This window comes from Lutra lutra, chromosome 17 (assembly GCF_902655055.1).
Source record: "Lutra lutra chromosome 17, mLutLut1.2, whole genome shotgun sequence".
In the NCBI taxonomy this organism is placed as follows: Eukaryota; Metazoa; Chordata; class Mammalia; order Carnivora; family Mustelidae; genus Lutra; species Lutra lutra.
In genome coordinates this window covers 41,109,798-41,130,947 of record NC_062294.1, presented here as the reverse complement: position 1 = coordinate 41,130,947, position 21,150 = coordinate 41,109,798, and the positions used below count along the sequence as shown (strand labels likewise).

Here is a 21,150-nt window from a genome sequence, read left to right as displayed (position 1 = left end):
CTGTGAAGACACTGAAATTTTATTGACATACTACAGAAAACCTTCATCCCAGGTCTGCCTATGTGAGCAATTCTAGAAGCATAGGGACAACAGTACTTCTACTTTGCATTTCAGGAATTTTCCCCAAACATGAAGTCAATATGTATGAATGGAACAAAAAAATTGGTAATTGTTTACATCTCACAAGTCACTATGTCCTACAAAATGTTATTCAGAACTTCAAATGGTAAATTTAAATGTCTGAAACAAAGAAATCAAGATTTAAACATCTTGCCCAGCTCCCTACACGATTCCCATCTGGCTGTTTCAAGAAGCAGAACCCCTGCCCCGATTTATGCAGCTCTACTGCTTGCCCTTATTATTTGCTGTTTTACAAAAGAGTGAACATAAGTGAGTGTCCCTGGCAGGCAGCCAGCAATCACGAGGCAAGCCTGGGCCACTCAGGCCTGGCCACCCATCTAGAGGCCTCCCCCAGAGGGAGCAAAATCTCTACCCACAGAAAGCAACACCTGCTGAGGACAAGAGCTCCGCGGAGTCAAACCTTTGCCAGCAAAGACGGGGAGACTTCCGACCTCTGAAGAGCCTGCTCGATTTAGCCCAGAAAAAGGACAATCACCCCGATACTTCGTGTGCCAATCTGACACCCGCCAAGCAGCCCCTGCGAGTCCTGGCGGCAGCCGCCCGTGGCCCAGGGCTGGCCTCCCTCGAGGTGCCGCTACCCGGCAAAACCCAGGGGCAGCCCCTAGAGCAGGGCAAGGCCATGCAGCGAGCAGAAAGTCTTATTTTACAGATGAGGAAACTGAGAGTCAGAGTGTGATCCCAACCTGCTCACAGGACATCCTGGTGACAGTATACCTTTTGTTCAAGTGGTGGCTTATCTACTGGGACATCTGTGTTTTGTGATGGATAATAATAAAGTCTTGGGGGCAGTCACAATGGTCTCATTGGCTCACTGTTCTTTCCCGCCTCCGGGCAAAGCTGCCGACTCCTACTGAAAACTCAGGGTTGACATTTCACTCCCTTCTGCAACTCTGCCAGCTAACACGGCAAGTCCGGCTCAGGGCCCTCCTGACTGGACAGCATTGTGAGCGGTGCAAGGGCTCCCCACACCCAGCTGTTCTGAGGGTCACCTCCAGGCACCCCACGCATCCTCTTCCATTTCCACCAAAGAGAAACCTTCTTCCTGTGTGCCCAGGACTGTGCTGGGCCAGGCAGGTCTCCAGAAGCTGTAGCTTTACCTTCACCCCTGGTCTACCCGTGGGTTGCTACCAGGCTCCTCAGATGGCATCAAGTACAGGTCCATAGATCATTCTGTGGAACCCAACCAGCTTAGGGTGGAAAGCATGAGATTGTAGGCCGGAAACCTCAATTTATATGCACAACACGAGGGTTTGGGCAAGGTACCAACTGGGTCTCCGTGAAGAAGTGAACAGACTAGCTTTGGGAAGGACGGTTCATCCCCCAAATGGCACACCATGCTCCCCCGTCACTCAGGATCAGTGTGCTGGAACAGGCTCCACGTGAGAGGCTGTGCGGGCCTGAGGGTGCAGGTGGACGGTGGGCCCGGGTCAGACCAGCGCCCACCCCCAGAGTCCCCGCAGCCCATCTCTCACCAGTACCAATCCCAGTGCCATAGGAGGACACCTGGTCAGAATTTATCCTTGAGTCAAAGGCAGGTCTGGCTGTAACTGCTGTTTCCTGAGCGCCCAGCCACACGGCGTGTCCATCTGTCCGCGTGCGGTTCAGGCCACCTTCCGGATCTGACTCGTGCTCATTCGCTCTCACTTCCGTCATCCTCCGACGACTGACCGCTGCTCTCAGCCACCTCTGCCACCGTGCACGGCAGGTTTTTAGAATTCACAACTGTAAGAGTTTGATATTACTGAAATATCTGTTCACTACAGACTAATTAGCACATAGCCCCCACCCCTGAACCCTGCCATTATTTTGGCCAATGCAGAAAAAGTCCCATGGCTTCTAGAGCTCTATTTTGCGACTTCCTATTTTTGTTACTTTAGGCAAGAAATGAGCAGGTAAAATGCCTGCTTGGAAATTAATTACGTCCTGGGAAGAAAATCTGTAAAGGTGTTATAAGAAGGTTGCTTATAATTAAAAGTTGATGCCTCCTTGAACCAGAACATTTAGCACCAAGACTGACCACAAGGAGAACACCAATTCCTAAGGGCTTCACGGTAACGACCCGTTGCCATGAGGGCCGCAGTCCTCAAACATGGCCTTCAGCACTTGTGACTCCCCAGGAGGTGGGTGCGCCCCATCTTACCCTGGGGGAGCTGGCTGTCCTCTTCACAGTCTTCCCAGTGATCGAAATCAAAAGCCACATTAGGATTCTGTTCAAAAGTACAGGTGGCATTTAATACAGAGTAAGTCATGCTTAGGCCATTGAAGACTAGTCACGGTTCATTTCCACTCACTTTCTGTTTGAGTAAGCCACACCAAGGTCCCCTGGTCTCTTTTGCAAGAGTGATCACAGGCTCCTCATTCACGATCGTGCATGTGCAGGCATCTTTTACTACGCTGGCCTGCAGCTCCATGTCGGCCAAGTAAAACTTCTCTCCTGCCCAGCCACTAGGTGTACAGGAAGAAAGGCCAGTCTTTTACCGTGTTCAAAGTGATTTCCGATTTCACTCTAAAAGACATACACAAACCTACCTGAAAACAACTCTATCCTGGAAATATTTACATTTGTAATCTTTTACATTCCGTATCCTTATCTTCAGGATGACCACATCATCTTTCTGGAACCACTTTATCTGTGGGTGGAAGCTAGGAGAGAAGACAATGGCTTACATGGGCACACGATTCACTCACTCACTGGGCGTGGAGGGAAGCCAACCTCGGCCATGGGGGGGATGTACCTTTTCAGAGGCTCTGTGGTTCTGGGAAGGGAAGAATTGCTCGTGTTTTCAGGTAAAGTTTCTGGGCAGAGAGTCAAACGTGCCAGTAAGTTACTTATACGTGACCATATACTCCACGCACCTATCTGTACCTCTTGCACTCGACATAACTTTTAGCCAAGGAACAGCTTACAAAGAGTGTCAATTTCCACATATCCACTTGCAAAGAATAATTAGAAAAGATTAACATGCACCACATTTAGTAGAATTATAAAAAACAGGCTCTGACAAATACTATAGTTAAACCATCAGGTAATTAAAGTTACTCTGAAACGGGGGGGCATCACCGCCAGCGGCCACCTTCACCCACGAGGCCCGGAGACAGCCCACCAGAGGGGAAGGCATCTGGTCGCCAGTCCACACAAGGAACCAGTGCTGAACACGACGCTTCCCCCTCCACAAAAAAAACGCCATTTGAACTGCTTGGTCTAAAACCCCCGAATCTTCCATCTGAAGATGCAGCAAGAATGTTCATGGCAGCTTTAATCACAGTCAAAAGCTGCAAACAGCCTCAGTGTCCACCAACAGGTGAACAGACAGATAACCTGTGGTGGGTTCTTATCACAGGACAGCGCTCAACGGGGAGAAGGTACAGAAGGAACCACCACTCCTTGGAATCCTGCATGAATCTCACAGACAACGCCGAGGGGGAGAGGCCCCCAGAGCGTCCACCCTGGGCTTCTGACTCAGCAGAACCATCCGAACTGATGGCGGTGGACATCACGACTGGTCACGGGGAAGGGTTTCAGGAGGGGAAGATGCGGGCAGGAGAGGCCTGGGCTGTGGGAATGTCCAGCTGCCTCAGCTGGGTGCAGTCAGTGGCCATGGGTACACACGTCAGTAACTGGGACGGGCTGTGTGTGCTTCCCTGCACGAACATTACAATTAACTAAACGGGGAAAGCTATTAAAAAAACATTGGAGGGGCGCCTGGGTGGCTTGGTGGGTTGAGCCTCTGCCTTCGGCTCAGGTCATGATCTCAGGAGCCTGGGATCGAGCCCCGAATCGGGCTCTCTGCTCAGCAGGGAGCCTGCTTCCTTCTCTCTCTCTCTCTCTGCCTGCCTCTCTGCCTACTTGTGATCTCTCTCTGTCAAATAAATGAATAAAATCTAAAACAAAAACAAAAAAACATTGGAAGCAGAATTGTCAAAAATAGATACCAGTTTATGTCCCTTTCTATAGTATTCATCTGAAAGTAGAAAGCCTCAACACTGGAAAACTTCCAAGCTTTCATGATTTTAAGTGAGCCACTTTCTAAAAAAGATTTGTCAGAGAAAAAGAGAGAGCAAGCACAAGCAGGGGGAGCAGCAGGGGGAGAGGGATTATAAAAAACAGGCTCTGACAAAGGAGAGGGAGAAGCAGGCTCCCCACTGAGCAGGAAGCATGATGCGGGGCTCGATCTAGGATTCTGGGATCATGACCTGAGCTGAAGGCAGATGCTTAACCCACCGAGCCGCCCAAGCATCCCAAGCCATGTTTTTTTTTAAAGATTTTTTAAAAAAATTCACTTGAGAGAGAGAGAGAGAGAGCATAAGCAGGGCGGAGGGACAGAGGAAGAGGGAGAAGCAGACTCCCTGCTTACCAGGGAGCCCTGACAAGGGGCTCGACCCCAGAACCCTGAGATCATGACCTAAGCCGAAGGCCCTAAGTGAGCCATGTACTCAATCACCAACCATGCTTTTGGTTTTCTGGCTTCGTCTCGGAGTCAGCCCCTCTTTCTGAGCCGCTGTCCTCTCGCTGTGGGCTCTGCAAACGAGCAGCATCTTCTGCTGGAGAAGGAGCGCTGGACAGGAAGAGGTGAAGGTTAACTCCCGAGTCCAAGGGAAAGCAATCTCGGACTCTCTAGGGGGCCCGCCCACCAAGAGGAGGAAGGCAGGCAGCAACCGTCAGACGGGACCTGGGGTCACAACTCTGCTCCTGGAGGCCAGGCAGGGCCACCCACTCTGCTCACTGCTGCGTCCCTCGTAGAGCAGATCATCGATACAGGCAGGCTGGTAAGTACATTAACTCGTTTACCAAAAAAGTTCCCTTTCAAATCCTTTAACTTCGAGAATAACCAGCCCTGTGACCCACTTAGAAATGGATAAAAGGGGAGAAGTAAAGGCATCTCTGTGCCCCTGCCCAAGTTCCTAGTTTCCTCCTCCCTGAAACACCCCCTTCTAGAAACATTCTTTGCACAAAGAAGCACACAATGCCATCTGTGTCGAAAACACACACAGGCACCATTTAAACACCCCGGAACCTACTCCACTCACTTCTCTGCTCCTTCAATTACACGTAACAATAGAGACAGATCACTCCGTATCCGTACTTAGAGGGTTGCTGCACGCTTTAAAAATTAAAAAAAAATTTTTTTTGAACAGATAGCCACTTTCATGTGGTTCAGTGTTTTGAAATAAATGAAAAGGTCTTTAAAAAAAATAAATGACAAAGTCTTACACAGTGAAAAATCTCCCTCTAGTTTCTGTTCCCCAGCCGCCGCCACTGCCTTCTCATGGGCAACAACGTAATTCATTTTGTGTGCATCCTTTCAGAGAGGATTCAAGCCTAAAGGAGCAAGGCCATACAAACACATGCACGTGTGCGGGCGTACACACACACACACACACGCACACATACCCATACCTATGGCGTGGGGGGTGTGCATGGGGGTTTCCAAGGGGACTTCGGCTCAACACACATGAAGCCTGTGAGCGGCACCCCACAAATGGTGAAGACCGCGTCTCGTGTTCCAACCACCCAGGCAGGGACTCGTCCCCAGGCCCCGTTCTTACCACGGTTCAGCCCCAGGCCCTCCAACCCCTTCTTTCTTCCCCCACGGCTCTCTCTCCCCCACCACACCCTCATCCACTGGGGTTCAATCCCTCCTCATCACATACTTCCCAAACAGTGACTTTCCTCCACTCCCAGCAAACAAGTCTTCCCCACCTGCTTTTCCTGAGCTCCAGGCTTATGCTTTCCGTAATCCTTCAATGTGATGTGTCCCAAACCAACTTACGATCTCTTCCTCCCATACCAGCACTGTGACACCATCCACCATGCCAAAACCCTCCTGCCCAGGGCTCTGCAATACCAGCCACACCATCTGTCAGTCACCCAGCCCTGGTGGCTTCCAGAGCTTTCCCATCCCCAGGATCTGTCCTCTTCCCCAGCCTGCTGGAAGAACGGCGCCTTTCTCCTCGTTCTGGTCCCGACCACCACCGCGGCTCCTCAATCTATTCCTGAACCGGAGTCTCTGCTGGGCAGGCTCCATCTGTTGCACCTCGTGCGCGGTCCTCTGCTCGCCCACCTTGTGCGTGTGCCCGCCGGGGACAGGCTGTTGCACACACGCAAAACCGAGTGTGCAGAGGGCCGGTGCAGAACGGAGCCGGGGCTCAGGTACAGCTGCCGTGTTTCACAGAACTGACCAAGCCTCATGGTCATCGAAGCTACTGAACCCTAATGACATCTTTGTTTTTAAAAGAGTATCTTATAAACAAGCGTGCAGCAATTTTTGTTTCCTGAAAATGTGTAGAAATGGACTTGTCTCCTAATCCCACAGGCATCCAAATTCATTAAGATAAAAATTAACTTCAGACTAAAGTATTTTAACCTTTGCCATGTTTTTTGAAACTCTGCTGTGCTCATCAGTCCCCAGAGGCCCCAGGCTGACCCCGTGCCCGGCTCGCCATGCTCACTGGTCGGTCCTCCCGGTGGCATCCGGCAGGCCCCTGGCTCCCTGCTCTGAGCCAGCCCCTCTCCTGCCGCCGGGGTGTCTGCCCTCCCCGGCCTCGTCTTCCGCCGCCACTGCCGCTCCTTCCCAGGCTCCCCTTGGGGCTCCCCACACTGGGTCCCTGGGGCTCAGCCCTCGGACTTTGACACTCACACCTTCGGGCTCTCATCCAGGTCCGGGCTGTCAGGACCCAGAGCTGCCAGCGGGCAGCCCTGAGACCACACCCCCCCAGAAACGCATCCAGAAACCAGCTACTTCTCGCCACCCCCACAAAGCTCCCCACCAGGGTCGGCCTCTGCGCTCTGAACACGCACCGGACCACACCTACTACACAAGTGCTTTCCTGCGCATCCGTCAACAGCGAACGCAAATACTCTGTAAGACATACGGTGCAACCACACACTCGGGGCTGGTTTTACAATATTCCGTCCAAACCAGAACTGTGCATGGGAGGACAGATGAAAATCGGATTCCCCGAATCTGGGAAATGACGGACACTCAGGGACGGAAACATGAAAACTCAGGAACCTACTCAACTTCCGGAAACAACAACAACAACAACAAAGTCTCTCAACTCCTGAGCTCTAGTCCCGCAAAACTGGCACTTCCAAAAGGGAGACAAAAAACTCACTCACAGGGCCTGGCTCGGGCCTTCTTCACCGGGCGGCATCTTAGCTCCCTCACGGAACGTCTTCAGCTGTTCTACGTGCTTGGAGTTGTCGATGCCCATGCCCATCGACAGAATTTCAGTACGAACGTTATAATCAATAACAGAGGTCTTCAAGTTTGAAAGTTTTGTAATGTGCACCTTGAATCAAAGAGAAAGTCCATTTGCAGCAATCAGACTTTGAACTTTCAAATCAATGGAAAATGCACTCATGTGACCTCTCGACCTCACCGTGTCACACTGGGCGCATGTGGGCTCCCCCTGCGGCTTCCCGCTGATTTCCTGAGGTGATGTGATATTCCTCCAGAGCCCACTCCCACACTGCCGAGGTATGACGCGGGCTGGAGTTGGGGCCCCCCACAGAATTCCTAGACCTCTCTTAACAAGGAGGGCCCCAAGGCTCAGAGACGTCAATGGCCAGGAGGGGCCTACACCACAGCCCTAAGTCCCGCGTTCTCTGCGGTTTCCTCCACTGGTTCTTCTGCAACCAAAATATTCTCATCCTTCTTAATTTACACAAAACAGGAGGTTCTACAACACTGTGATTCCCGCTGATGGGAGGTGCAGACCCAGGACTGGGCATCCCTTTCACGGCAGCAGGAGGGGAGCCAGGCCGAGACCAGCCGGAGCACCTTCCTAAGTGAACCCCGGGAATGTGTGCCCGTCTGGGAATGGCAGAAGAGGCTTTCTCCACTCAAACTGAGGGCCGAGCGGTCCGGGGGTCTGTCTCCCCCGCACTGGGCCATTGACACCGCTACTCTAAACGCAATGCCAAGTGAGTTTCTTTTCATGCTTATTTCCTGAGCTATTATTTTAAAAATCTCTTAATAGAGCTTCCATTTTTGGTGTACCTGGGCGGCTCAGCTGGCTAAGCATCTTCCCTCGGCTCAGTTTCCACTTTTTTTCCTCCAACAGAGAACAAGAATATTGGCTATTATATAACCCAAGACCCCAAATCTTCATTTGACCTGTATTGGCAATCTTTATCTTCTCCATTAAAAATCATTCTCTTCTACACTTTTAAGTCTTACACTCAAACTCCTCTTTGTAAGTGTTAAGGCTTTTCCAATTTCATCAAAATAACTTCCGGCAAAACAACTTTATGAACTGAACTCTTTCAAATGTTATAGACACTGATTAAGATTTAAGTCCAATGGAACAGAACTTTTGCTTGAAAAGTGGAGTTCTTGGGGTGTGAGCAGCCAGAGAGGGGGATGCGCGGAGGCCCCACTGATACGTCCCGGTCTGGCACTCAGCCCTGGTGGCCCTACACCAGCTCCATGGGGTCGGAGTTTCTGTTCACGGAGAGAATCCAAGTACCACACAGGACCTTGCACACAGCAGGTGCTCAATAAATACTTGGAGCAAGAATGAGGTGGACACCAAAAACTAACAAAACTGAGCTCCGAAAGCCCAAGGACTGGCGTCCTCGATGTGACTGATCCCATGCAGGGACTCCCATTCTGACACAGGCCTTCCCCAGTGGTGTGGACAGGGACGGTGACACTGTTTTAGCGGTGGACAACCAACGCTTAAAAGAACGTGGAACAGAACAGTGCGCATCAGAGACTGTCACATGTAACAAGGGGAGTTTCATGGAGCTTGTCTCCCTGGTTGTCTTACAAAGAAAGGACTCCCTTAAACAATAACAAAAAACCCAGCAACCAAGTTCATGACCCAAATAACATGGAAAAAAACAACTCCCCCTAACACACAGCACGCTCCCAAAGCCTCTTTGAGGCAAACCATTATTCAAGCCACAAATTAGAATAATTTTAGGGGTCCATCCAAAACCAGATTTCTTTCAAAACTCAGGGTGCCTGGGTAGCTCTGGTGGTTAAGCATCTGACTTGGGCTCGGGTCATAATCTCAGGGTCCTGAGGTTGGGCCCCACCTTGGGCTCCCTGCTCAGCAGGAAGCCTGCTGCTCCCTCTACCCCTCCCCCATTCATGTGCCCCCTCTAAGTGAAAGAAATCTTTTTAAGAAATGAAAAAAAAACTGCATACTCACCATTGGGTCGATCCACACTGTGTTCCCTAAAGCCAGTATCACTTTGGCATCATGCAATTTTCCAATTATTTTATGATGAATGTACCTAGTAACCTAGGAGAAAACCACTGAGATAATTTCTCTGAAGCCTGAGGAGAATATCTCATTCTGGTTATGCTGCAGAGTTTCGCAAAAATCATTGCCATGCATTTTGCTTAAGCCTCCCTCCCACCCCGGGAGGCAGGTCACAGAGGCCATCGTGCTGCTGCATGGACAAGGGTCATGAACAGGGATGCTGAGTAAGGACAGAGGCAGATGGCACCTCTGGACCCCCAAACTGGATGTTCCCCCTGCGGCCGTGTGTCCTTGCTCTCCCCTGTGAATGGTCCACAAGTCCATCTTTGGAAGCTCACTAAGGCGGAAGAGACCCTGGGGCCGAGGGGCCCGGGCTTCCATGTCCCTCATTCCGAGCCGTGGCTGCTCTCCTCTCCCGCAGGCCCATCTGCACTCGCATAAAGCGGACGGGAGGGAGCTGGCTGCCTCCATCTCTTGCACAGTCATTTGAAAGGACAGGCATGGGGAAAACCTGCCTCATTTCTAGAGGCCCCTTTTCAAGAAATACTTGTAGTGATTATCTTTTTTTTTTTTTTTTTTTTTTACCTTTATCTCATTTTCTTTATTCTCAGAATAAAAAAATGGCTGAGTACCCACCACATCTTCATTCTGTCTTGTAGTGATTATCTTGACAGACCAAAGGTTTCCTGGAGACAAGAACCACAACGTTCTTGCTTATGGCTACATCCCCAGAGCCCAGTGGCACCAGCCCACAACGGAAACTCCGTAAATACTTTGCACTTAGTAAAGAGTATGTTTACGGGGGTGCCTGGGTGGCTCAGTGGGTTAAGCCGCTGCCTTCGGCTCAGGTCATGATCTCAGGGTCCTGGGATCGAGTCCCACATCGGGCTCTCTGCTCAGCAGGAAGCCTGCTTCCCTCTCTCTCTCTCTCTGCCTGCCTCTCCGTCTACTTGTGATCTCTGTCAAATAAATAAATAGTCTTTAAAAAAAAAAAAAAAAAAAAGAGTATGTTTACGGACCCGCTAGCAGCAGTGCTGTGAGTTCATCCCGTATTGTGCAAACACTCACCTGTTCATTCCCTGGACCATGTCTGACCTTGTTTATTACCTTTCCTTTGCCAACTATAATGGCTCACTTCACGTCCTACTGACCGGATTATCTGAAACATAACCCTCCTTTAAAGAGTCAAGCACTTCATTGGGAAAATGACTCATGGCTCTGCTGACCAGCAGGACCAGCTGTGTGGTCTGGGTCTCTGCCTGGCTGGCTAGCCACGTGAGCCCCCCAGGACGGCTCTCCTGCATACTGTGAGCTCTCTCCACCTGCGGTGCCTCATCTAGTCTACGTGGGGACATTCTAGCCACACATCCTGAAGGGCCTAGAGGACGTGCCCTTTCTGTGCTCTCTTCCCTTGCCCGCCTTCCCAACCTGAAGGAAACGACCTGGCCTCTGCTCCCCTTTGATGGGGTGTCCACTTGGGGCTTATGCTGTTTCCTCTCAAGTGGACAGCCAACTCGTTTCATCGCGATGCGCATCTTAGGCCGATTCGAGGACTGTGCGCACTACCGATGACAAGGCCACCGTACAAGGCTGGGAACATGGGGCAACTTACCCAAACTCAATACTCTAAATGAACCTCAATTCCGTGCATATTCTGAAAGTCAACAAAGTGCGAAAAGCCAAAATAACTTACCTTTGGATTCCATTCAACTTCATTGTCCGCAGGTTTCACTCTGCAAACAATAAACTCCACCGCCTGCGGGGGCAGAGTGTGGAAATTTTCCGGGAGATACAGCAGTTGGCCTCTCGTGACAAGTCCGGTCCGGCCTTCATCTATGAACTTCACCAGGACACTGTCCGCAGCCCAGGTGTCTTCTTTTTGGCTCATCTCCAGCACCTCCACCCTGGAGGACACCTGTTGCTTCAGTGTCCCAGAGATCCCAGAGGAAAATCGTCCTCGCTTCCGCCTACTCATTAGAGAAACTCTAAACCACAAGGTTCTTTCCCGTGGGGAATAAAAATAAAAATGAGCTCGAGCCCTCAAGGACACTCAGAAGGGCTTACTTAATTCAAGTATAGAGAAGTATAAAAAATGTATAGTACTTTTGACTAGAGAAGATCCCTTTATCGGACAACACAATGAAAATCAACTCAGTCAAGTGAAGTCTCCACCTTTCTCAATCGAGGCTCCCCGGAGCGCAGCCGGGAGTGGCAGGGGAGGAGGTGAGCGGGCCGAGGCAGGCTGCCCGGCGGAGCCCACGCGGCACAGCCCATGTCACCGCACGGCGACTCAGCCTGCTCTGCTGTAAGAGGGACCCGTTTCACGGGAATCCTGGGAGCGCGAGGGGAGGTGGAGGCGTGCACGGAGGTGGCAGAGGGACGGCTCCAGAACCACCCTGCCTTCCGCGCTCTGTGCTCAGGAGCCCAGGGTGAGACAAGTCTCGGCTGCAGAACCATTCCAGGCAGCTGGGAGCCGGGGGGCGGGGGGGGAAGCACCACTGCCACCACCCCCCGGGGGTGTCCGTGCACACCAGGGCAGATGGGCACGGATGCAAACAGGGATTCGATACCACTTAAGAGTTGCCCATACTTCAGAGCTCTTAGAGATGAAATACATAGACCTTTTACCTGTGAAAAAGTGTTTTTTCTGCTAATCCATATAATCCAAGTTTCTCCACCTTTTCAACAGTCATTTTGTTGCTGTTACCCTTAAAATACTCATTCATTTCAGCATTAAGACTTGCATAAAGATCCATCTGTTTGTCAACTATACGACCAAAGTAATGTGTTGCATTCAAAATATAAAAGGGTATTATCTGAAAAATAATCAACAAACATATTCAGAAAATAAACTCAATCTAAGCTGAAAAGCTATCTGCAGAAATTAGCCCCTGGCCTGAGAGCCCAAAGCACACCACTGGGGATGGAAACATGAACCAGGAAGCGAGCCGACCCATACGACCACCCTCCTGTACCCACAGAGGATGCGGTTTCCCTTTAAATCTAAGGGAAGACTTTTTATTAATCTTATTATTTTAAAACTTCTTTATAAATTATAAATGTTTCTTTGTTTACTCCCTAACTGCACTTAACAAAAATCATTCATAAATAGCATCCCTGTCTCTTGAGCTCTTTCTGATCTTTGTTCCCGTAACATGCAGTGTTTTCTGCAAGAGGCGCTAGGATACGAGATAAGCCACGCTAGGATACGAGATGGGCCACAGCTAGCGTGTGGTCAAGGAACACAACTCTTCACAGTCAAGTGTGCGCAGGGTGACTGGTGTTTGAGGGGCAATGTCAGCGTGCTCATGTGTTAACAAAAGCTCGGAGAAGGCATTTCTGCGTGAAGGTGGGGAGTGGTGAGCTGCCCTAGCAGAGGCCAGGACAGAGGAGTCACCTGCTGGGAGGGCGGAGGGGGCAGTGCTGTTTGGGAGGCAAGCAGGCCAGGAGGCAAGGGTGAGGTCACCGTTCGTGATCAATCTCTCAGGCTGACAGCCCCTAGCCCTCCTCTGTGGCACCCTTGAGCCCCCCTGCTTGCCGTTCCCCCACTCTCACTGCCAAAAGCCCTGCCCTGTGCCACAAGACACCATGTTAACGCCTACCTCAGGGACTCGCTGCTTCCTCTCCCTGCAACAGAAGACCCAGGTCTTCCATGGCTGGATTCTTATCCTCTGACCCTTGGGGCAGCTGACACCTCAGAGATGCCTCCCTGCCCATAATCCCTAAAGGCCCTGTGGTACTTTGCTGCATTTTACCTTCTCTAGAGCACCTGTCGCCATCTTTTCCACTCACTATCCCAGAACAAAAACCCAAAATGTGCCCAGAAAACTCCTGGTCCTGGACACACGGGACAGTCCCTTTCCAGCCATAACCACCCCCTGCACCCCACCTGTTTTCACTCCACTCTCACAAGCCATCCTGTACATCACTCTGTTACAGTCACAGGATATAAGACAAGGACACAAAAATCAACTACATTTTTAAACAATCAGAAAATGAAGTTCAAAAAAAGTAACATTAGCATCTAAAAACATGAAAGGCTAGGAATAAACTTAACATGGTAAGGACAAGATCAGTCTACTGAAAAGTAGAACGCATTGCTTAGAAAAATTAAAGGTGACCTAGATACAAAATGACAGGTATACCATGTTAATGGACAAGACTCAGTATTGTTAAAATGTCAGTTCTTCCATATTGAACTATAGACTCAATGCAAAGCCACTCAAAATCCCATCAGGCTTCTAAATACAAACTAGCAAGCTGATTCTGAAATTTTCTATGGATATGCAAAGGAATAGTTAGTCAGAAGGATACTGAAGAGGATGGGCCAATTGGAAGACGTCCCCACCAGTCTCCAGGAATAAAGCTATAGCACTCAAGCCAATGTGTACCCCATAGGGTAGACAAAGAGACCAAGAACTAGAATGAAGAATTCAGAATTTACAAATATGGTGTCTTAAATTTATATCAAAGGTGCCAAGGTAACTAAGGCGGAAATAAAGGTCTTTACTGGAGCAACCAAGTATCCATAAGGGAAAAACTTTCTCCTTACACACACGCACATATTAATTTGAGATAGATCATAGACCTAAATGCAAAACCATAAAATTTTAAGAATAAAAAAATAGGGAAGAATCTTTGCAACCTTAGGGTAGGCAAAGATTTCTTATGGCATGAAAAGCACAAAATGAAGACGACAATGACTTCATCAAAATTAAAAACTTTTGCTTTTCAACTGCGGGAAAATATTTGCAATAGATCTGACTAAGCATATCCATAATCTACAAAGAACTCTTAAAACTCAACAAAACAACCCAAATTAAAAACTGGGCAGGAACTACAAACAGAGTTTATAATGCAGATACAAAGGGCTAAACAAGCCGTGAAAAGAGGCCCAGGATTCCTTATCATCAGAGAAATGCAAATAAATATCCCTGCAAATGCTACAGGGTGGCAAAAAGTAAAGACCGAGAATATCACATGTTGAGAACATGGACCTCCGGAACTCTCATATGCAGCACTGGGGAGAATGTAAAGTGGCACAAACTGTTGGGCAGATTCTTAGACACACATGCACGTGCACACACACTGTCTCTCTCTCTCACTCTCCAACACAGCATTTCCAATACATCTCACCCAAGAGAAATGAAGCCGTAGGTCGAAAAAGACTTGTAACACAAGACATTCAGAGCGGCCAGAAACTGCAAACCACCCAAATGTCCATCCACTTGCGAGCAGACAGCCAAACCCCAGCACATGCACGTAATGGGATCCTGCTCAACACGAGAAAGACAATACAGGTGAGTAACAGAAATCAGACTCAAACGACGACATACTGTATGATTCCATTAATATGAAAATCTAGTAGACAAAGCTCTTTTCTGCAGAAAGCAGGTCCAGTGGCTGCCGGGAGTGGGGGCTGGGATGAGGACTGACCGCAAGGGACCAGGAGACACCTTTCTGGGGTCATGAAAATGTTCGTATCTTCATTGTGGTGGTTACATGATTGTATGTATTTACCAAAACTCAACAAATTATACACTTCTAAATAGTGATTTTTATTGTATGCAAACTGTACCTCAACACAGCCAATCAGAAGTGGGGGTCTGACTTGAGAGGGTCTGGGACGGTGGCCGCGGTGAAGTGTCACATGTTTTGACTCTCTCTGAATCTCCAAAGACAAAGCAATGAGACGGTAAAACCAAACACCAGGGGCACCTGGGTGGCTCAGTGGGTTAAGCCGCTGCCTTCGGCTCAGGTCATGATCTCAGGGTCCTGGGATCGAGACCAGCATCAGGCTCTCTGCTCAGCGGGGAGCCTGCTTCCTCCTCTCTCTCTGCCTGCCTCTCTGCCTACTTGTGATCTTTCTCTGTCAAATAAATAAATAAAATCTTTAAAAAAAAAAAAAAACAAAAAAACCCCCCAAACACCAGGGATATACTCTGCAATGGACCTGACAAAATTACCCACAGATCCCCAAATAAAAGCAGATGAAGAAGATACCAAAAGAGAAAATCTAGGTGACCTTGGGTTTTGTGATGACCCTGTGGACAGGCCAAAAGCATGATCCGTGAAAGAAACAACTGGAAAGCTGGACGTCATTAAAATTTAAAACTTCTGCTCCAGGGGCGCCTGGGTGGCTTGTGGGTTAAGCCGCTGCCTTCGGCTTAGGTCATGATCTCAGGGTCCTGGGATCGAGTCCCACATCGGGCTCTCTGCTCAGCAGGGAGCCTGCTTCCCTTCCTCTCTCTCTGCCTGCCTCTCTGCCTGCTTGTGATCTCTCTCTGTCAAATAAATAAAATAAAATCTTTAAAAAAAAAAATAAATAAATAAAAAATAAAACTTCTGCTCCATAAAATTAACAAGTCAGGAAATGACAGATGCTGGCGAGGATGCGGAGAAAGGGGAACCCTCCTACACTGTTGGTGGGAATGCAAGCTGGTGCAACCACTCTGGGAAACAGCATGGAGGTTCCTCAAAAAGTTGAAAATAGAGCTACCCTACGACCCAGCAATTGCACTGCTGGGTATTTACCCTAAAGATACAAACGTAGTGATCCGAAGGGACACGTGCACCCAAATGTTTATAGCAGCAATGTCTACAATAGCCAAACTATGGAAAGAACCTAGATGTCCATCAACAGACGAATGGATAAAGAAGATGTGGTATATATACACAATGGAATACTATGCAACCATCAAAAGAAATGAAATCTTGCCATTTGTGACAACATGGATGGAACTAGAGGGTATTATGCTGAGTGAAATAAGTCAATCGGAGAAAGACAACTATCATATGATCTCCCTGATATGAGGGAGAGGAGATACAACATGGGAGGCTTGGGTGTAGGAAAAGAATAAATGAAACAAGATGGGATTGGGAGGGAGACAAACCATAAGTGACTCTTAATCTCACAAAACAAACTGAGGGTTGCTGGGGGTCGGGGGGTCGGGAGAGGGGGGGTGGGGTTATGGACACTGGGGAGGGTATGTGCTATGGTGAGTGCTGTGAACCTGGCGATTCACAGACCTGTACCCCTGGGGATAAAAATAAATTATATGTTTATTAAAAAAATAAAAATTTAAAATAAAAAAAAAAGAATCAGGGCGCCTGGGTGGCTCAGAGGGTTAAAGCCTCTGCTTTCGGCTCGGGTCATGATCCCAGGGTCCTGGGATCGAGCCCCGCGTCGGGCTCTCTGCTCAGCAGGGAGCCTGCTTCCTCCTCTCTCTCTCTGCCTGTCTCTCTGCCTACTTGTGATCTCTCTCTGTCAAATAAATAAATAAAATCTTAAAAAAAAAAAAAGAATCATTAAGGGGGACACACTCAGGTCACAGGGAACTTTGTACGTGATAGCTTCAATGCTGGGATTTTACCCTCTCAATCAGAGGCCGGCAAACTACAACCCATGGGCCAAATATGGCCCACCATCTGTCTTTGTAAATAAAGGTTTATAGGCATGCAAAACCAAAACAAAACAAAACAAAAAAACAAACAAAAACCTTCTGCTCCACAGAAGAATATAGTGAGAACAAAAAGACAAGCCACAGACTGGGAGACAATTTTTGCACAACATATTTCTGATAAAGGACTGGTGTCCAAAATCTACAAAGAACCCTTCAAACTCAACAATAAGAAAATAGACAACCCAATTAAAACATGGGCAAAAACCCTGAACAGACCACTCACCAAAGAAGACAAAAGAGTGACAAGCACATGAAAAGATGCCCAGCACCAGCAGGGAATTTAAAACAACGAGACACCCCTACACATCTGCTAGAGCAGCTAGAATCCAAAACACCGACCACATCAAATACTGGCGAGGCCTGGGGCGATGGGAACCTTCACTCTCTGCTGGCTGAATGCAAAAGGTGCCGCCAAAACAGGCTTCCATACGAACCAACGATCACACGTCCTGGTATCACCCAAGTGAGCTGAAAACTCATGTGTCCACAGAAACCTCCACACGAATATTCCTCCTAGCCTTATTCATAACTGCCAAAACTTGGAAGGAACCAAGACGTCCTTCAATAGGTGAATGGATCAACTGGTCTATTCAGTCTATTCAGCAATAAAAAATGACCCACAAAAACACAAGACGATGTGGAGGAACCTCAAGTGCATATTGCTAAGTGAGAGAAGCCAGTCTGAAAAACCCACATATTGTATAGTTCCAACTACATGACATTCTGGAAAAGGCTTTACAGTGTAAGTGTCGGAGATTACCAGTTCTGGGGAAGAGGGGAAGGGTGGAGCATGGGGAACTTTCGAGCAGTGTTAAGAATTATGTGATACCATCATGGTGGACAGGTGTCGCTACCCATTTGGCAAAATCCCTAGAATGTGCACTACAGGGAGTAAATCTCAATATAAACTACAGACTTTAGTTAAAAATAACATATCAAGGGGCGCCTGGGTGGCTCAGTGGGTTAAAGCCTCTGCCTTCGGCTCAGGTCATGATCCCAGAGTCCTGGGATCGAGCCCCGCATCAGGCTCTCTGCTCAGTGGGGAGCCTGCTTCCTCCTCTCTCTGTGCCTGCCTCTCTGCCTACTTGTGATCTCTGTCAAATAAATAAATAAAATCTTAAAAAAAAATAACGTATCAATATTGGCGGATGTCACAATCAAATGTCACACGTGCACTACACTAATGCAAGAAGTTAATAATAGGAAGAACTTTTGTGGGGAGGGGTGGTAGAGGGAACTCTGTATTTTCTGTTCAATTCTTCTATAAACCTAAATGGTTCTTAAAAAAAAAATACCAGGGGCACCTGGGTGGCTCAGTGGGTTAAAGCCTCTGCCTTCATCTCAGGTCATGATCCCAGGGTCCTAGGATGGAGCCCCGCATCTCTCTGCTCAGCAGGGAGCCTACTCCGCCCCCCCCACTTGTGATCTCTGTCAAATAAATAAATAAAATAAAATAAAATAAAAAGAAAATAGATGCAGGAAAATTTTAAAAATAAATAAATAAATATTAATTAATTTAAACAACAACAATAACAAAATAGCAGATGAACAAAACCCAGCCAGATCACAAAGCCCGCATGGTGTCACTGTCTGATGGACCCAAACACAGGAGAAGTCCATGAGCAGGAACAAGTACTCACTAGAAATATGGGGCTGGGGTTGGGGGGAAAGGGGGGCTGTGGGACAAGAGCAGCTGAGCCTGGAGGCGTTCATCCACTCCAACAGTGGGCGAAGCCTGGAGCCTTGTGGAGTCTCAGAACCATCCACCCAAAGACACCAGAAATGAGGGAAGAGAAGGGTCAGACACAAGTGGGGGAGGAAAACAGGGCCAGAAGATCTTAACAATCTCAGAAACTAGGTCTCCTACTTTTTTAATAAGAAACGACAGGAATGAGAATTCTGAAATTAAAAATCACCCTGACCAACATCTCCTTCTAAAATTTAAGGAAAATATATTTTATCTAAAAAGAGCCATAATAGGACGCCTAGGTGGCTCAGTCGGTTGAGCCACTACTTTTGGCTCAGGTCATGATCCCAGAGTCCTGGGATCAAATGCCACATGGGGCTCCTTACTTGGTGGGAGCCTGCTTCTCCCTCTGCCTGCTTTGCCTGCAACTCCCCCTGCTTGTGCACACTCTCTCTGACAAATAAATAAATAAAATCTTTAAAAAGAACAATAGCGAAGTATCAAAGTCAAATCCCTATTAAATCATACCAAAAAAGAGAATAAGGAGAGTAACGTTCCCTACAGATGAGAGCCACTAGAAAAGATGTAACCACAAGACAGACCAAAACTGTACCCTTCCATTTCAAAACAAGCTACCTTTCTTCTCGTTAATTAAGAAAATAATGGGACACACGGCCGGCTCGGTCAGTGGAGCATAGGACTCTTGACCTCAGGGCTGTGAGTTCAAGAGTCCTGTTGGGTGTAGAGATTACGTAAAATCTTAAAAAATAATATGTAAGATACATATATGATAAATGATATGTACAAAACAACAATATAAATTTTTAAAAACTCTGAAATGAGGTGACAGAACGAGGGAGAGAGAACGGTGCAAATGAGCAGAACAGACCTGTCTTAGGGAAAAGAGAGGGCGGAAAGGAGAGCAATCTTGGACTCAAGAAGAAAGTAGTATCAAAAAGGATTCAAAAGAAAGTGACACTCTTAACTTAGCAATTTTATCTGCATTTCAGAAATGTCCTCAAAGGAATAATCACAGATGTTGTGAAAAGATGTGTGTGCTATCACTGCAGTATTTTTAGTGGTCCCCATCCCCAGATGAAAATAACTTTCTGAAACTATAACTACAAAACCCTTTAACTGTTGAAGTATTTATCTATTTTCCCAATTTGACCTTGGTTTTCTAAATAAACTGGGGTATTAAAATAAGGCACCTTATAAGGATCCATGGCCTACTATCAGATCAATAGCAGTTCATTAAAAGCGTCATTATTGGGGCGCCTGGGTGGCTCAGTGGGTTAGGCCGCTGCCTTCGGCTCAGGTCATGATCCCAGGTCCTGGGTTCAAGCCCCACATCGGGCTTTCTGCTCAGCAGGGAGCCTGCTTCCTCCTCTCTCTCTGCCTGCCTCTCTGCCTACTTGTGATTTCTCTCTGTCAAATAAATAAATAAAATCTTTAAAAAAAAAAAAGCGTCATTATTGTTCTGCTGCTTAAGAATGAAGCATGTTCAGGGGCACCTACGTGCTCAGTCAGTTGAGCGTCTGACTCTTGGTTTCAGCTCAGGTCATGATCTCAGGGTTCTGGGACTGATCCCTGTGTCAGGCTCCACACTCACTGGGGGGGATCGTTTGAGGATTCTCTCCCTCTCTGCCTTTGCCACCCCATGCTTACATGCTCGCACACTTGCTCTATCAGATAAATAGAGCAATCTAAAAGAAAAAGAATGAAATACATTCATTAAAATGACCATTTATCATTGAACAGAGTGCAGCAGAACTTACTTTGATGTATCCAAATGTTGGTAGGGCTTGGTTGGATAATTTCCTTGGCATATCTATTTCTAGATTAACATGGTGTCTATCAGGACAGATCCTTTTGTCTCTGAAAAAAAAGTAACTGGATTTTAAAAACAAAAATAAGACAGTAATTTTTAACATGAATTTTAAACTATTCTTCAGGAAAATCAATCTATAATTGAAATCAGAGGACCTTCACTCTAAATAATTTAAAGTAACCATATTAAATAATTCAGATGACACAACATGAACATTAGTGAAAAGAGGTCCTAAAATTTAATTAACACGAAATAAACTTAAAGAGTTACTCCATTTCTCTAGACATTCTGTAAATGAACAAAATGTACTTGAAAACAAAGACTCCGAATCAGAAATTTATCACAACAACCCAAAACAAAGTCTAATAATTAACATCTAAACCAGAAGTCATTCTGTAACCCAAACTGAGAAATAAAGCTTTGGTTTCAAAAGTCAATAGCATAAATTTATATGTTAATAAAAATATTAAAAACTTTTTAAAAAGTCAATAGCATAATCAAAATCACTACTAATAACCTCTTTAATGTACCATAGTTCAAAAAGTTCATGTCAATAGTTATTTTAAGATGAAACTCAATGTACTCGATACACATCAGACATCTCCTACCCAGTCCCTGCGATCACTGATCAAGTATTGGCATCGTGTCTGCATCAGTGAGAAGGCCCCCATGACTGCTGATATCCACGCTCTCCAAACTGATTTACAGCATCAACACATGTGCTCTCAAAAGCCAGGTAATGTTTCTGAGGAAACTGACAAGCCTATTCCAAAATGCACGTGGAGATACTGCTGACTTAAATAGCCAGAACA

General features: G+C 47.4%; 1 protein-coding gene across 7 annotated transcripts in view; it reads right to left on the bottom strand.

Moving 5' to 3' along the window:
- Positions 1-3: 3 nt before the first annotated feature.
- Positions 4-21,150, bottom strand: part of TDRD12 (tudor domain containing 12) — a 66,921-nt gene continuing 45,774 nt past the window's right edge. For 4 of the 7 annotated variants that reach the window (XM_047711098.1, XM_047711096.1, XM_047711095.1 and 1 more), the window contains 11 exons: positions 20,286-20,385; positions 11,986-12,173; positions 11,051-11,261; positions 9,304-9,396; positions 7,262-7,434; positions 4,588-4,697; positions 2,877-2,937; positions 2,671-2,784; positions 2,433-2,586; positions 2,282-2,348; positions 4-1,863 (listed from right to left, as the gene is read on the bottom strand). In XM_047711098.1, the coding sequence (XP_047567054.1) occupies positions 1,772-1,863; positions 2,282-2,348; positions 2,433-2,586; positions 2,671-2,784; positions 2,877-2,937; positions 4,588-4,697; positions 7,262-7,434; positions 9,304-9,396; positions 11,051-11,261; positions 11,986-12,173; positions 20,286-20,385 (1,363 nt within the window). In that variant the 3' untranslated portion in view covers positions 4-1,771. Of the gene's footprint in view, positions 1,864-2,281; positions 2,349-2,432; positions 2,587-2,607; positions 2,785-2,876; positions 2,938-4,587; positions 4,698-7,257; positions 7,435-9,303; positions 9,397-11,050; positions 11,262-11,985; positions 12,174-20,285; positions 20,386-21,150 lie in introns of those variants that run through there. The other 3 variants (XR_007123867.1, XM_047711100.1, XM_047711101.1) reach the window with 3 other exon arrangements.